This window comes from Scyliorhinus canicula, chromosome 5, assembly GCF_902713615.1.
Source record: "Scyliorhinus canicula chromosome 5, sScyCan1.1, whole genome shotgun sequence".
In the NCBI taxonomy this organism is placed as follows: domain Eukaryota; kingdom Metazoa; phylum Chordata; class Chondrichthyes; order Carcharhiniformes; family Scyliorhinidae; genus Scyliorhinus; species Scyliorhinus canicula.
The window spans coordinates 170722261-170740280 of record NC_052150.1 but is presented as its reverse complement, the minus strand read 5'-3'; the positions used below and the strand labels follow the sequence as shown (position 1 = coordinate 170740280).

Here is an 18020-nt window from a genome sequence, read left to right as displayed (position 1 = left end):
CCCCTTCCCCCCCCCCCCCCCTCTTTCTCCCCCTGTCCCCCCCGGGTTGCTGCTGCTGCTGACCTAGTTCCTTATCTTTGAGCCAGAAAGTCGAGGAAAGGCTGCCGCCTCCTAAAGAACCCTTGTTCCGACCCCCTCAGGGTGAATTTGACCCTCTCCAGCTTAATGAATCAATTTAGTGGAATTTTTTGAGGACATTACCAGTGCAGTAGACAACAGGGAGCCAATGGATGTGGTATATCTGGATTTCCAGAAAGCCTTTGACAAGGTGCCACACAAAAGGTTGCTGCATAAGATAAAGATGCATGGCATTAAGGGGAAAGTAGTAGCATGGATAGAGGATTGGTTAATTAATGGAAAGCAAAGAGTGGGGATTAATGGGTATTTCTTTGGTTGGCAATCAGTAGCTAGTGATGTCCCTCAGGGATCAGTGTTGGGCCCACAATTGTTCACAATTTACATAGATGATTTGGAGTTGGGGACCAAGGGCAATGTGTCCAAGTTTGCAGACGACACTAAGATGAGTGGTAAAGCGAAAAGTGCAGAGGATACTGGAAGTCTGCAGAGGGATTTGGATAGGTTAAGTGAATGGGCTAGGGTCTGGCAGATGGAATACAATGTTGACAAATGTGAGGTTATCCATTTTGGTAGGAATAACAGCAAACGGGATTATTATTTAAACAATAAAATATTAAAGCATGCTGCTGTGCAAAGAGACCTGGCTGTGCTAGTGCATGAGTCGCAAAAAGTTGGTTTACAGGTGCAACAGGTGATAAAGAAGGCAAATGGAATTTTGTCCTTCCTTGCTAGAGGGATGGAGTTTAAGACTAGGGAGGTTATGCTGCAATTGTATAAGGTGTTAGTGAGGCCACATCTGGAGTATTGTGTTCAGTTTTGGTCTCCTTACTTGAGAAAGGATGCACTGGCACTGGAGGGTGTGCAGAGGAGATTCACGAGGTTAATCCCAGAGTTGAGGGGGTTGGATTACGAGGAGAGGTTGAGTAGACTGGGACTGTACTTGTTGGAATTTAGAAGGATGAGGGGGATCTTATCGAAACATATAAAATTATGAAGGGAATAGATAGGATAGAGGCGGGCAGGTTGTTGCCATTGGCGGGTGAAAGCAGAACTAGGAGGCATAGCCTCAAAATAAGGGGAAGTAGATTTAGGACTGAGTTTAGGAGGAACTTCTTCACCCAAAAGGTTGTGAATCTATGGAATTCCTTGCCCAGTGAAGCAGTAGAGGCTCCTTCATTAAATGTTTTTAACATAAAGATAGATAGTTTTTTTTGAAGAATAAAGGGATTAAGGGTTATGGTATTCAGGCCGGAAAGTGGAGCTGAGTCCACAAAAGATCAGCCATGATCTCATTGAATGGCGGAGCAGGCTCGAGGGGCGAGATGGCCTACTCCTGCTCTTAGTTCTTATGTTCTTATGTTCCCAATTGTACAGGTCAGAGATTTAAGAATTGGGGAAATTCAGGATTAAAAAATGAAACTGGGATAAAACAAAATAAAACATGTAACTGATAAGGGCATAAGAGATTTTGCTATGTGAATTAGCATACCAATGAGAAAAGCCTCTGTTTACCTACCTGACTGGGGAAAGAGTGGGGTATAGAAGAGGTAACTTCAAAATGGAGAGATAAAGAAATTGACATGTATATGCTAAAAGCCAGACCCACAGGATGGGCAACATCAAAGGGAAAGAATGATATATCCATAGCACAAAAACTGAAGAATGAAGCACAATAGCAGTTACCACGACAGCCATAATTCAGCTGCAGAAACAATCTCTGAACACAATTTAATGCTAAATGGAAAGTTGATTAAGATCCAAAACTCAAAATAAGAAGATTTTGGTTTTGCTGAAACTGAAGATAGTTTTTCCAAACATGACTAAATAACCTGTGCATGGTAATTATCTGCTGGATCTAACTCATGGTGTTATATAATGTCAGGTGTTGTTTGGGAACAAAAGGGTGTCTCAGAGTTCAGGAAATGTAGGTAGTTGGGAATCAAGTGATAATGTTATGCAAAACTGTGTGTGTATAGCCATCAGTGTAATTAAGTGTATTATAATCCTTCTTGTCATTAAGTTAATAAATATTCTTTATTGACTGATCACACAATGGCTGGACTATTCCTCCCTGGTTCGCATCATTTCTCACAGAATACAAAATTAAAAGTATACGCCACTATGAATCAGGTTCCAAGTTACCCTTTTGGGTTTTGGGATATCCTCACATCAATGGGGTTCTTAACAGAAGTTCCAGGATACACCTGTTTGGTTCCTGCAGCTCATTGATGCCATTTAAATTGAACTGGATGTTGATGGAGTCACTGTTCCACCTGCCTTGCACTTGTTTTCTCACCATGAGACAAGATGGATTTCAGGAAAAGTATCTAACCAGTTCACCACTATCCGTAAGAGAAGAAAGCCTATTCTCCATTCTTTGCCTGGTCTGTTATGATCTCCAGACCAAAGCCGACACAGTTAATGCTTAACTGTCTTATAAAATGATGTATCTTGTTTGTATCAAACTGCAGTAAACATGGATTGTAGGGGCCCAAACCACCTTTTTGTGTCAACAATAAATGTCAACTTTTCCACTGATGCCCACATTCAGAGAATGAATTAAAACATAATGCCGGAATTCTCTGGTAGTTGGGATTATCTGTTTCCAATCGCAGTGCACCCCCGTCTGCAGATCTGCTGGCGGCGTGGGGTGGTTTCAACAGGAAATCCCATTGAATGGTTGCGGGAGTAGAGAATCATGCCACCAGTGAATGGCACGCCACCGAGAAACGCACAGCCGATGGAACGGACGATCCCACCCACATTTCTCAGCCAATAACTTGACTCGTTGACTATAATAGTTTTGTGATGTTTGAGCTTTCTAGCTGATATTGCACAGCATGTACGGAAGAATTGTACTCTTCATCTCCACTTTTATTACATTTTGCCATTAAAGCAACATATAGTGGTCAGAGTAAATAGTACTTCACAACAATAATTAACAATTATCGATGAAAGAAGATCGAGTTAGGAAATAAAAAGGACTATGTTTTAATTTTTAAAAACAAGTGTTGATTATGTGTAAAGACTAGAACGGAAACAAGATTGAGAGGATAATTACCATCAGTTTATTCTTGGCTCATTGTCAACAAACCAAATTAACTGAAGTAAACACATATATATATTTTTTTTTAATTCTTTAACCAGTTTCACAAGAAGCCACAAGTGTGCTTGGATGGTTTGGGAACTTGACAATTCTGCACACTTAAATATAGTTTTAAAAGTTATAATTTTGCTGTTTGTCATTTCAACAATTTTTCAGATGACGTGGATATTGTGGTGTCCAATTCGTAAATTATTCAAAGTCTGATTATGTGCATCTGTTGACTCTTCTCTGTTCTGTGTGCTGATAGTTAAGCCTGGGTGTGCTTATAGAGATTAAGAGAAACTAAACTGAAGCAAGAAGCAGTATGCATGAGAGCAGCTGTTTGACAGCGTTGAGTAAAACTCCTGTTTGGACGTAGAAGTTGGTGTGTCATCTCTGCATAACGTAGAGGCATTAAACACAACTACTGGGTGATGAAGAGAACATTTAAATTTACCTGCTCCCGCACCTGTCATTTCATCACCAGGGGATCCACCGATGCTATGGGATCGATGGATTCCAAGGTACAAGACTTAGTTACTCACTATGAAGACATACATCCTGGCTGTCGCAGTGACCTCCAGAAGGCCAGTGAATAATTGAGCAGTTCACAGAAGACATGTCTACATTTGATGTGGTGCTAGGAGCTCGTAAAAGACATTCTGGGACAAAGAAAGGTCTTCGGATTGAATAATAAATTTTTCACCAGTTATGTCCACAGAACAATAGTTGTCAGCGTTATAGTGGTTAGCGTCTATACCTACATTTTGCATTAACTAATAAATTTAGTTTTGACCAGTTAATGGAAAAAACTTTAATTTCATGAATTTAGGGAATGACTCCTCATGGCAAATGATGTTCCAAACTTGGAAAACAATCTTGGCAGTCCAAATTGAACCTGCATTGTTGTACTCGAAGAGGTTACACAGAAATATGTCCTCAGCCTCAGCATTGTAGAAATACTCTTCTGCAGCCAGCTGACTGAAAGAGTTATGGGCAAAGAGACCTCCTCAATAAGATAGAGTATGAGAGTAAACTTGCTCAGAATTTAAAAGCAGACAGCAAAGGTTTTTACAAATATATAAAGCAAAAAAGAGTGGCTAAGGTAAATACTGCTCCTTTAGAGGATGAGAAGGGAGTTTTAATAATGGGAGATGAGGAAATGGCTGAGGAACTGAACAGGTTTTTTGGGTTGGTCTTCACAGTGGAAGACACAAATAACATGCCAGTGACTGATAGAAATGAGGTTATGACAGGTGATGACCTTGAGAGGATTGTTATCACTAAGGAGGTAGTGATGGGCAAGCTAATGGGGCTAGAGGTAGGCAAGTCTCCTGGCCCTGATGGAATGCATCCCAGAGTGCTAAAAGAGATGGCTAGGGAAATTGCAGATGCACTAGTGATGATTTACCAAAATTCACTAGACTCTGGGGTGGTCCCGGTGGATTGGAAATTAGCAAACGTGACACCACTGTTTAAAAAAGGAGGTAGGCAGAGAGCAGGAAATTATAGGCCAGTGAGCTTAACTTCGGTAGTAGGGAAGATGCTGGAATCTATCATCAAGGAAGAAATAGCGAAGCATCTGGATAGAAATTGTCCCATTGGGCAGACGCAGCATGGGTTCATAAAGGGCAGGTCGTGCCTAACTAATTTAGTGGAATTTTTTGAGGACATTACCAGTGCAGTGGATAACGGGGAGCCAATGGATGTGGTATATCTGGATTTCCAGAAAGCTTTTGACAAGGTGCCACACAAAAGGCTGCTGCATAAGATAAAGATGCATGGCATGAAGGGTAAAGTAGTAGCATGGATAGAGGATTGGTTAATTAATAGAAAGCAAAGAGTGGGTATTAATGGGTGCTTCTCAGGTTGGCGATCAGTAGATAGTGGTGTCCCTCAGGGATCCGTGTTGGGCCCACAATTGTTCACATTCTACATAGATGATTTGGAGTTGGGGACCAAGGGCAATGTGTCCAAGTTTGCAGATGACACTAAGATGAGTGGTAAAACAAAAAGTGCAGAGGATACTGGAAGTCTGCAGAGGGATTTGGATAGGTTAAGTGAATGGGCTAGGGTCTGGCAAATAGAATGCAATGTTGACAAATGTGAGGTTATCCATTTTGGTAGGAATAACAGCAAAAGGGATTATTATTTAAACAATAAAATATTAAAGCATGCTGCTGTGCAGAGAGACCTGGCTGTGCTAGTGCATGAGTCACAGAAAGTTGGTTTACAGGTGCAACAGGTGATTAAGAAGGCAAATGGAATTTTGTCCTTCATTGCTAGAGGGATGGAGTTTAAGACTAGGGAGGTTATGCTGCAATTGTATAAGGTGTTAGTGTGGCCACACCTAGAGTATTGTGTTCAGTTTTGGTCTCATTACTTGAGAAAGGACGTACTGGCACTGGAGGGTGTGCAGAGGAGATTCACGCGGTTAATCCCAGAGCTGAAGGGGTTGGATTATGAGGACAGGTTGAGTAGACTGGGACTGTACTCGTTGGAATTTAGAAGGATGAGGGGGGATCTTATCAAAACATATAAAATTATGAAGGGAATAGATAGGATAGATGCGGGCAGGTTGTTTCCACTGGCGGGTGAAAGCAGAACTAGGGGGCATAGCCTCAAAATAAGGGGAAGCAGATTTAGGACTGAGTTTAGGAGGAACTTCTTCACCCAAAGGGTTGTGAATCGATGGAATTCCTTGCCCAGTGAAGCAGTTGAGGCTCCTTCATTAAATGTTTTTAAGGTAAAGATAGATAGTTTTTTGAAGAAAAAAGGGATTAAGGGTTATGGTGTTCAGGCTGGAAAGTGGAGCTGAGTCCACAAAAGATCAGCCATGATCTCATTGAATGGCGGAGCAGGCTCGAGGGGCCAGATGGCCTACTCCTGCTCCTAGTTCTTATGTTCTTCTGTCTCATCAAACTTGGCCATCACATTCAGTTATCTTTAAAAATGTGCTCAAAATGTGCAGACTTGGGCAGAGAAATGCAGATAGAGTTTAATCCGGATAAACGTGAGGTAATGCATTTTGGTAGGTCTAATACAGGTGGGAAGATTACAGTAAATGGCAGAACACTTAGGAGTATTGACAGGCAGCGAGATTTGGGCATACAGGTCCACAGATCACTGGTAGTCAAATTGGTAGTAAAGAAGGTGTGCGGCAAGTCAGCTGTATCGAACTTTAGTTCGGCCTCATTTGGAATATTGTGTACAATTCCTGTTGCCACACTACCAGAAGGATGTAAAGGCTTTGGAGAGAGTACAAACGAGGTTTATCAGGATGTTGCCTGGTCTAGAGGGTATTAGTTATGTGGAGAGGTTGGATAAACTCAGATTGTTTTCAATGGAACAACGGAAGTTGAGGGACAACCTGATAGAAGTTTACAAAATTATAAGTGGCATGGACAGAGTGGATAGCTTTTTCCCAGGGTGGAAAAGTTAATTACTAGAGGACATAGGTTTAAGGTGTGAGGGGCAACTTTTAAAGATGTGTGAGGCATGTTTTTTTACACAGAGCATGGTGAGGGCCTAGAATTCGCTGCCGGAGGAGGTGGTGGAAACAGGTATGATAGCGATGTTTAAGAGGCATCTTTTTTTCAAAATTTAGAGTACCCTATTATTTTTTTTTCCCAATTAAGGGGCAATTTAGTGTGGCCAATCCACGTAACCAGCACATCTTTGGGTTGTGGGAGTGAAACCCACGCAGACATGGGGAGAATGTGCAAACCCCACACAGACAGTGACCCAGGGCCGGGATTCGTACCCCAGTCCTCAGCGCTGTAGTCCCTGTGCTAACCACTGTGCCACTGTGCCGCCCTGTTTAAGAGACATCTTGACAAATACACGAATAGGGTGGGAATAGAGAAATACAGACCCCTGAAGTGCAGAAGGTTTTCGTTTGGACAACCATCATGATTGGCACAGATTTGGTGGGCCGAAGGGCCTACTCTTGTGCTGTACTGTTCTTTGTTGTTGTACACCCATTGGTTCATAACTCAATGTCCAGTTCAAAGGGAAAAGTCTAATTCATGCTTCAGGTGGAGTCTTTCGTAACGGTGTTGGGTCATTGAAGAAGAGGCTCAACTCTTGGGGGAGTCTCTACCTGAAGTGAGCATGTGTATGTCATTATGGACCATAAAGCACCACCATTTAAAGAATGTTGAGTCGTGACTGTGCCCGTCTTTGGGTCACGCCAAGGTTGATATGAAAATAACTCAGAGCACACAGTAACATAGACTGTGCAATGGTACCCTTCTTTATTTGCCAGAATTGAGGAAATTAAGGGATGCTGTCATGTTCCTCACATCAACATGTTTTACAAAATTTGCGATGGTTGCTGTTTGTGCCGAAGTGTCACAAGAGTTGAAGTAGACGGTATCACTGAGTGATTTGACTCATCGCCATAGACACATTTATTGCATAATGCAAAAGTGGCAAACCTAGGGTGGGATTTTCCACCCATGCCCATCCCATCCCCCGTGGCGTGTTTTCCGGCAGCAGAGGCAGCTCGCCATTGGCCAGCAACCAGATTTTCTGGTCCCGCCATTTTGCGCGGCTCACCTGTGCCACCACCAGGGAACGCACCATGGGGGATCATCACCTCCAGTGGAAAATACGGCCCTTAGATTATAATCTTGAGGCGGTCAACAAAAGAATCATTCCAGACAAGTATCCATTTTCTACGATTCAAGAACTATCAGCATCATCTGATGACTCCATAGACTGCACAGAGCTTGACATGTGACAGAACTAGCTTCAAATAAAACTAGTGGAGCAAAGCTAATATCTTACAGCTTTTCTTACTTATGAAGGTGAGTTTCAGTACTGCAGAATGACCATTGGACCAAATTGAGCACCTTGTGCATTCCAGAAAAGCACTGAAAGAGTTGGTTGTTCCTTGGTGCTACCAAGTATTATCACGTATTTATTTCTTAGTAAACAGAAACTGCAGTCTTTTCAAAAGCTACTGCGCAAAGATGCACAATAGGAATAGACAATCGCACAGCAAACAGCCTTTGTCACATTCAAGGTGAAGATGGCATCTCCATCAATAATTGTGCATTTTAACTCACATGCAAAACTATGTGCCACACCAGACACGTCAGCAAAAACAGTAGGAGCAGTACTCTCCCAGTAGAGAATGGGTGATGAATTGCTTATGCGTCATACCCGTTGTCGAAAACTGAATGCAAATACTCTCCTGGAGAGTGAGAAGCACTAGCTTGCATCTACACTTATGAACTTTGGCACATGTATCTCAAGTCCACTGCTCACAATGATCACTAATCTTGACTACATTGTTAACCACATCAGGATCTGGTCATAATAATAATCGCTTATTGTCACAAGTAGGCTTCAATAAAGTTACTGTGAAAAGCCCCTAGTCGCCACATTCCGGCACCTGCTCAGGGAGGCCGGTACGGCAATTGAACCAGCGCTGCTGGCCTTGTTCTGCATTACAAGTCAGCTGTTTAGCCCACTGTGCTAAACCATTCCCTTTATGTATCTGCACATGGCCAGATTGTCTTCATTGGTAAACTTCAAGGTTGAGTTCTCACATATCCAGACAACTGAGTAGCTGGCATTCTTAGCCTCAACACTATCGCAGATAGTATTAGTGACATTGATGGCTACGTGATCTCGTTGATCTCACACAGGACTGCAAAATATTGTTACACAAGATGAGTTGAAGGCAGAATCTGTGAAAGAGTACCACAGAAAATAAATCAGTACTGGAAAACTAAGTGGCCTCATGAAATATGGCAAGAACTAATCCCATTCCACATAGTCCACAACAAACTCACATTGTTTGATGGCAACTGTACTGCATGCAGTACTTGAGCAGTTGTCCTGGAAAGGGCTACAACAACATGTATTGCATCTTACCTAAATTGGGACGAAGAAGCAACAATCGTGTGAAACAGTCTGGCGGCCAGCAAGAGATAGCTGGAGACTAAAGTTCATTAGAAACTGCATAGTTCGTATACTCAGTGAAACATCGATTAAACAATATCCTGCACCTCTACAAAAGAGGCCCATGGTCAACAAACCATGGCAACAACTCCAAGTAGGTACTTTTAGCTAAGTACAAGAAAGCAGTGTTTTTTGTTTCTTGTTCATGATCTACACAGTAAATGGTTGAAAATCTCTACAGCAAATTCTATAAACACCACTTTATTTACTGATATTTTAGATATCTTGTTTACAAAATGGAGCTTTCTGGAAACTATGACTGCAAACAATGGACGGTACGTTGTTTCCAGTCAGTGCACAATGTTCCTATAGCTAGGAATCCACCACCATCTGAAATTACAATACCACCCACAATTGAATGGTGACTTCAACGGTTCAACAGGGTGGTCAAGGACAGTTTGAGAGCTACTATTTTAGAGTGGAAATTGTTTGAACAATCCCACAAACTTTCCATGAACGTTCCATGACTGAAAGGGAGTGAGGTAGACACTGAGAGGGAGTGAGGTAGTGATTTAGAGGGAGTGAGGTAGAGACTGAGAGGGAGTGAGGTAGTAATTGAGAGGGAGTGAGGTAGAGACTGAGAGGGAGTGAGGTAGAGACTGAGGGGGAGTGAGGTAGAGAATGAGAGGGAGTGAGGTAGAGATTGAGAGGGAGTGAGGTGGTGATTGAGAGGGAGTGAGGTGGTGATTGAGAGGGAGTGAGGTAGAGACTGAGGGGGAGTAAGGTAGAGAATGAGACGGAGTGAGGCGGTGACTGGGAGAGAGTGAGGTAGAGACAGACAGTGTGAAGCAGTGACAAGTGGACTGTGGAACGGAAATACCTTTACAATCGCACTACTGGAATTGCAATGTTGAATTAAATGCCTAAAAGGTGCTCACTATCATGAAATGTTGCAATTTAAAGGGTTTTTGTTAAATTCTTATGTCTACATACACTGTATGTTGCTATGGCCATGCACTTACCTTAACAAGAATTCTTATAAGTCCTGTAGCTTTTTGCGACATATAATACCAGAATGACAGAGTGCATTCAGCACTGGATTCCTTCCATATTGAACTCCCCAGATGTGCTTTGTCACCTTTCAAACTTCCAGGACTAGCTTCAAGGTACATAAAATGACCTGCAAAGGATATATTTTTTATGAGAATGACAAAATATTCTGGTCAGTGAAAGTTAAAAGATTGCAACTCCATTGTCTTCCAGTAACATTGTTGTGATGACAAACGGCAATTAGGTTTTCCAATTCACTTTTTCCACCCCTTCCTCATTTATTCCTCTCACCTTTCATCTTATAATTCCTGGACCCAAAAGACAATCAAAAAACTTGATCTCAGACTTCTGCAAAGGTTACTCTTTAGATACCTGGTTAGTGAGAATGCCGAGCAAAGAGACAAACTTTTTTAAAAATCTCTCCACAGAAATGAAGAGTCCAGCTTCCCATTCTGCACCTCTTCTTATAACTTGGCCAAGATTAGGGAACTGTCAAGTGAAAACCAAAGCTAGCAACCTATGGCCCACAATGGTGACACTGCGTTGGTGTAGCAGTAAGTTGTCGGGAATGGAAAATGAATTTACCATATCTGACAGTCTGTGTCGTACATAAAAAACAAAAAAGGGTATCATGGGCAGCACGGTAGCATGGTGGTTAGCGTCAATGCTTCACAGCTCCAGGGTCCCAGGTTCAGTTCCCGGCTGGGTCACTGTCTGTGCGGAGTCTGCACGTCCTCCCCGTGTGTGCGTGGGTTTCCTCCGGGTGCTCCGGTTTCCTCCCACAGTCCAAAGATGTGCGGGTTAGGTGGATTGGCCATGCTAAATTGCCCGTAGTGTCCTAAAAAGTAAGGTTAAGGGGGGGTTGTTGGGTTACGGGTATAGGGTGGATACGTGGGTTTGAGTAGGGTGATCATTGCTCGGCACAACATCGAGGGCCGAAGGGCCTGTTCTGTGCTGTACTGTTCTATGTTCTATGGAAGGAAGAAAAAGATAATTTGACTGTTTAACTGACCCAGCCTAGCTTTGAGCAAGAAGCAAGATGTCAGTGCATATCAGTGCCCTGTACTGTCAGAATATGCTGAGCAACAGTATCAATAAACCTGCTTCGTAAACCTCTTGGAGTTGGCTTTTGAAATAATTGATTTTTTTGGGCCATATTTTCGTGTGCATCATACAAATGATTCATTTATGAAACAGGAATCATTTAGTCGAATTTGGTTGATTTCAGTTTGGAAAAAATGAAAAATGAACTTTTAATTGTGAAAAGAAAATGAAAATCAACATTAATTATAAGCTCATAACACTTAATGATTTGTGGTCTTTCTAACCAGCGCACTTCGGCACTCCCTATACTCCGATGTTGTGTCGGGACTGCATGAGGGAGATGGCAGATCCAAATCCTTCCCACACGCAGCTCTGGGTGTCACAAATATGGCTGGCATTGGAGGAAGTGACAGCTCTGGGTTGAGTTGAAACTTCCCCGAACATGGGCGGGATTCTGTGATCCTGAGGCTAAGTGTTGACGCCGTCGGAAACGTCATCGCGTTCCTCGACGGCGTCAACATGGCCTCAGGATCAGCAAAGGGCCAGCACGCCACTGGAGCGATCCACGCCGCCCCAGCTGCTGATCCTGGTGTGAACTGGGTGCCGTGGGGTCCGCGCATGTGCAGGGCACCAGCGCCAATGTGCGCATGCGCAGTGGCTTCCATCTCTGCGCCGGCCCCGACGCAACATGGCGCAGGGCTAAAGGGCCAGCGTGGAAGAAAGGAGGCCCCCAGCCAGAGAGGCCGGCCCGCTGATTGGTGGGCCCCGATTGCGGGCCAGGCCACATTGGAGGCCCCCCCCCGGGATCAGACCCCCACCCCCCACAGGCCGCCCCCGGACCCTTCCACGCCGAGGTCCCACCGGCTGGGAGCAGGTGTGAACGGCGCCGGTGGGACTAGGGTTTTGTACGATGGCCACTCGGCCCATCCTGGGCTGAGAATCGGCGGGGGGCGGGGGGCCGCGCAGAACGGCCCCCGACAGCGCCGCGCCAACCATGCCGGCGCTAATGGCGCTGATTCTCCGCACTCTGCGGAGAATCGCGTCCCGGCATCGGGCGGCGTGGCGTATTTCGTACTGGTTGCAGGTATTCTCCGGCCTGGCCTCAGGCTGAGAGAATCCCGCCCCATACTTCCTGAATCCGAGGTGAAAATCCAGACCTCTGCTTAGTCTGTGGGACCATATAATCTGGTAATTTAAAAATGATTTCAATCACCGCAGCAAACTTGGAACACACAGCTTTTCATAGCAACCAGCATCGCTATGGTTTAAATAACAGAAAATATATTGCCAAATACACTCTCATCATTTGCATATCATTATAAAATGACCACGCATATTTGAAAGGAGTCCTTGTCAATTTCCTGTCATGCCTGGAAGGAAATCCCTCAGTTACATTGGTTAATGGGAAATGGACAGAAAGGCTGACAAAACATTTGCTGGCATGTTCGACTGAAGTGATGCCAGGGAAGCAGCCTAACAACAGCAACACATCCTGCCCATTTTGATAAACTTTACAAAAGCATATCTTGGTAGGGAGTGTTGCCCCATCGCATTCATACATTGGGAATTCTGACATACAATCAGTTAAATTAGTGAAATGGTTTAACTTAAAACATGGATTTTGTGCTTTTTGAAAAAGAGTTATTTCAAAAATAATTATTACATAATAATAGTTTCCATCGGTCCTGCTTTGGCACGTTGCAGCCCACTTTGTATAGAATTTTGTCGGAGGTCGTCTTCAATATTTCATCACATTGATTGTGATGTGATTTTATGGGATACATTCTTGCCTTTGATATCAGTGCTACTGCGGCACATGGCTGCAATTGTCTGTGGTTCTACTTCTTCATTAACGAAAGAGATGTAATTGCTTCATACTGTTACAATTACAATAAAAATTGTTCTGGGTTGTTAATTTATTTGGTTATTAAAAAGGAACTACCACATGCTTTTCAAATGGCCTTCAATGTATTTGCATTCCCCTAAATAGACCATTCTGTATCATGGCCAAATCGCAGCTATTCATTTTGTATAAAAATTAAATGAGAAAGGTGGAACTCAGAAGTCTTATTGTTTATGACTTCAATGTACGTTTCTTTATTGGAGGTAGGGAAGCTATTCATTCCGTATTTAAAAAATCAATCAAATGAGAAAGGAAGAACTTAGAAATCTTCTTGTCTTATGGCTTAAATGTACGTTTAAATGTAAATGGCATGCTGGAACCCTCGGGTGTGGGGTGGGGGAGGGTCAAGGAATTCAGCCTATTGCTTATGTGCCTCTCTGCCACTGCTATGCTGCAGGGGACGGATCCCAAAGGGTCCTGGCTGCTGGGTGGGCAAGGGTTTGATACCTCGGGGTGGGAGACCCATGTCTGAACTGCCGCTTCCAGCTCTGGCCATCCTGAACATCCCTCTTAGCATGGTGATCGCAGGCAACCCTCTGTTCAAAGTCTTCGGGCTGGATTCTCCATCCCGCTGCACCGTTTTCTGATGTGACCCGCCCCTACCTGCAGCGGGATTCTCTGTCCCGGCAGTCGCCCGATGGGCTTTCCCATTGTGGGCACTCTCACGCAGGCGGGAAATCCGTGGGAATGAGTGCGCTGCTGGCAAAATGGAGGATCCCGCTGATGGAGAATCCAGTCCTTCATTCTTGTCTGACCTGTTTGAACTTTGAAGTGGCCTTCTTACTCTGAACTCCCTCTTTTCCAATCACAGAAAGGATTTAGCATTGTTTAAGTAGCCATCAGCTGTCAATCATAGAATCATAGAAACTCTACAGTGGAGAAAGAAGCCATTTGGCCCTTCGAGTCTACACTGACCCTGTGAAAGAGCACCCTACCTAGGCCCATTCCCCCGCCCTATCCGCATAACCCTGTAACCCCATCTAACCTTTGGACACTAAGGGGCAATTTAAGCTGTTCCTATCTCCTTATTTACCCCTTTGGCTAAAAAACTGGCCCCATTCCAGTTCAGATGGAGCCAAGGAGGAGGAAGCATAATGGCATGGTCGCTGGACGAGTAACCCAGACACCCAGGTAAATGCTCTGGGGACCGGATTCGAATCCCACCAGGACTGGTGAAATTTTAATCCAATAAAAATCTGGAATTAAAAACTTAATGATAACCATGCACCCATTGTCAATTGTGGTAAAAACCCATCATGCCTACCTACATGGGGGGCTGGTTTAGCACAGGGCTAAGCAGCTAGCTTTTAAAGCAGACCAAGGCAGGCCAGCAGCACGGTTCAATTCCCGTACCAGCCTCCCCGAACAGGCGCCGGAACGTGGCGACTCGGGGCTTTTCACAGTAACTTCATTTGAAGCCTACTTGAACAATAAGCAATTTTCATTTTTCATTTCATTTTCATCACGTGATTCCAGATCCACAACAATATGGTCGACTCTTAAAATATCCAGAACTGGTGCCAAAGTCCCATGAAAAGCAATTGTTTGTTCCCTCACTACGTTTTGAGTGGCCTCTTAACACTCTCGATCTGTCGGTCTTTATATAATTTTCACCTGGTTTGGCAATAACCCGGGAGATTTTTAACCTCATCAAAACATTTTTTTTCAATGAAACTTTAAACACAATCCTTTACAGCCACAGCTGTCAATCATACATTTTACAAAATGGATGGAGAATCTTGCAAAGCCCTTCCTCAGAGCACGGACAAACAGGCAATGCAGTATCTTTGACCTGGAAATTGTTAAAATCAGCTAGTAAAGCAGGCACTTCCATAAAGAAAGTGACATAAATATATACACACACACAGATACACTGTGGGACTAGTGGAGGCTTGGCAGCCAGCTCTGCACCAGTCCTATTGATCACCGGGCACAAGGATTATGAAAAAATGGAAACATGGAAAGCATAACCATGGTTGGCTGCACTAACGCTGAATGATCAATTATTCTGCCAAGTTGTCAAAATCTCAAATGAAGCTTTTTGCTGCCATGCTGCTTCTAACCAGATGTTAATAAATTTTAATTGAGAAAAATGAAGTAGATTATTGTACCCAGCTCACGATTTGAAACCTACTGTTGACCATCTCAATACATTCACTAGCTGCTTGTTAAAATCTGCTCTTGTTCTGTGCTGCTGAGTGCAGTGTTTGCTAAACAGCTAGCACACTAATCAGTTATCTTTCCATTCAGCACACGATCTATTCTTGCCTCAGGACTCAAAGCAGGTGGATGATGGCTGTAATGGGAGAGTATTTAATGCTTTAAAAATCATGCAGTTGGTAAGGAAACCTTTAATTGGCATGATTTGATTTTTTGCTTTGGTTAGGAGCATGTCTGATATGTGCAGAAAATATTCACATGTTTAAGAATCTTCAAAACAACTCCTCTTTGCCCTTGTTTTGCACAGAAAACACCGCTTCCCTAAATACTAAGAGTTTACGCATAGATTAGTTGGCACAGCCCAGGATAAGGAATCATCCAAGGATCTGTTCAACTAACTGTGACCATACTTTCACCAGATCATGAACACACAGCATACCCCAATGATAGATAACTCTAACAGTTGGCGGTGTAGAGTTTCAGCAACAGGTGCTTGAATCTGATATTTTCAAAGTGTGGGTCATGACCTGCAGGCGGGTCATGGGAGGGTGTCAGGAGGGTCGCACAGCAATCGGTCACCCTGTTTCCGGGTGGTCCCGATCGCGGGAGAAGTGCCCAACGATCTCTACTGGCATTTTTATTGAGAATGACGGCTGGTGCCACCTTTTAAATGAGAAGAAATTAGGCTATGTGCAGTCCCCTGCAAGAAGTGGCAGCAGTGAGCAGGTCATGTGCCCTGCCTGTACACTTGACGTCAAGTACCCCCTGTGTACTTGCTTTTGCCATCAAATCATGGAGGAGAGCTTATTCCATTTTCTTACAAGTAATGGATGGCCAGAGACAAAAATAGACAGTTTACTGGACAGGATCTGACAACAGAATCTACTGGAGTGAGCTGCACAAAAGAGTCCAGAGCAGTTCAGAGTAGTGCTTGTGTTAGGCCTGGACCGAGCTTCAGGGCCTCTGGTAAACAGCCTACAAAGAAGAAACTTAACCAGGGAACAAAGGAGTATCAAGATGATTTCTTGATTTATGGTTTTGTCAATTGTGCCAATCCAAATACGGATGCAAAGCCCATGTGTGTTATATGCAGGGAAGTACTGCAAATGAGAGGAGAAGTTTCAGATTTTAAAAGAGAAGTAGTGGGCGAAAAATCTCAACGGACGGTATGCTCCATTTTGCCGGCAGTCCGGAGGTTTCCTGATAGCGTGGGGTTGCCCCACAATGGGAAACCGCATTGACCGGCCGGCGTAACGGAGCATCCTGTCGGCAGGGTGAGGCAGAAATGTGGCACGGCGGTACGGATGATCTCACCCAAAGTTGCTCTACCTGAATTGTGACACCAAATTTAAAACATGCCAAAAGCCCAGGAGGCTGTCAGCATTCTGGAGTAACATCTCCCAGGAGTATCCAGTGCGGAGTAAAACAAGTATTTGCTAGATGGGGACTCTTCTTCCGAGGTAGTATGGGCTGAGGTTAGAAATAGGAAAGGCGAGGTCACCCTGTTGGGAGTTTTCTATAGGCCACCTAATAGTTCTAGGGATGTAGAGGAAAGGATGGCGAAGATGATTCTGGAAAAGAGCGAAAGTAACAGGGTAGTTGTTATGGGAGACTTTAACTTTCCAAATATTGACTGGAAAAGATATAGTTCGAGTACATTAGATGGGTCGTTCTTTGTACAATGTGTGCAGAGGGTTTCCTGACACAATATGTTGACAGGCCAACAAGAGGCGAGGCCACATTGGATTTGGTTTTGGGTAATGAACCAGGCCAGGTGTTAGATCTGGAGGTAGTTGAGCACTTTGGAAACAGTGACCACAATTCGGTGACCTTTACGTTAGTGATGGAAAGTGATAAGTATACCCCGCAGGGCAAGAGTTATAGCTGGGGGAAGGGCAATTATGATGCCATTAGACATGACTTAGGATGTGTAGGCTGGAGAAGTAGGCTGCAAGGGTTGGGCACACTGGATATGTGGAGCTTGTTCAAGGAACAGCTATTGCATGTTCTTGATAAGTACGTACCAGTCAGGCAGGGAGGAAGGGGTCGAGCGAGGGAACCGTGGTTTACCAAAGAAGTGGAATCTCTTGTTAAGAGGAAGAAGGAGGCCTATGTGAAGATGAGGCGTGAAGTTTCAGTTGGGGCGCTTGATAGTTACAAGGAAGCGAGGAAGGATCTAAAGAGAGAGCTAAGACGAGCAAGGAGGGGACATGAGAAGTCTTTGGCAGGTAGGATCAAAGAAAACCCAAAAGCTTTCTATAGGTATGTCAGGAATAAAAGAATGACTAGGGTAAGAGTAGGGCCAGTCAAGGACAGTGGTGGGAAGTTGTGTGTGGAGGCTGAGGAGATAAGCGAGATACTAAATGAATACTTTTTGTCAGTATTCATTCAGGAAAAAGATAATATTGTGGAGGAGAATGCTGAGACCCAGGCTATTAGAATAGATGGCATTGAGGTGCGTAGGGAAGAAGTGTTGGCTATTCTGGACAAGGTGAAAATAGATAAGTCCCCGGGGCCTGATGGGATTTATCCTAGGATTCTCTGGGAAGCCAGGGAAGAGATTGCTGAGCCTTTGGCTTTGATTTTTAGGTCAACATTGTCTACAGGAATAGTGCCAGAGGACTGGAGGATAGCAAATGTGGTCCCTTTGTTCAAGAAGGGGAGTAGAGATAACCCCGGTAACTATAGGCCGGTGAGCCTAACGTCTGTGGTGGGTAAAGTCTTGGAGAGGATTATAAAAGATACGATTTATAATCATCTAGATAGGAATAATATGATTAGGGATAG

At 43.9% G+C, this 18020-nt stretch overlaps 1 protein-coding gene across 1 annotated transcript in view; it reads right to left on the bottom strand.

The window, feature by feature from the left end:
- malrd1 (MAM and LDL receptor class A domain containing 1) overlaps positions 1–18020 on the bottom strand; it is a 499008-nt gene that overhangs the window by 213669 nt on the left and 267319 nt on the right. Inside the window, exon 27 of the mRNA XM_038796452.1 lies at positions 10099–10256. Within this exon, the coding sequence (XP_038652380.1) occupies positions 10099–10256 (158 nt within the window). The remainder of the gene's footprint in view (positions 1–10098; positions 10257–18020) is intronic.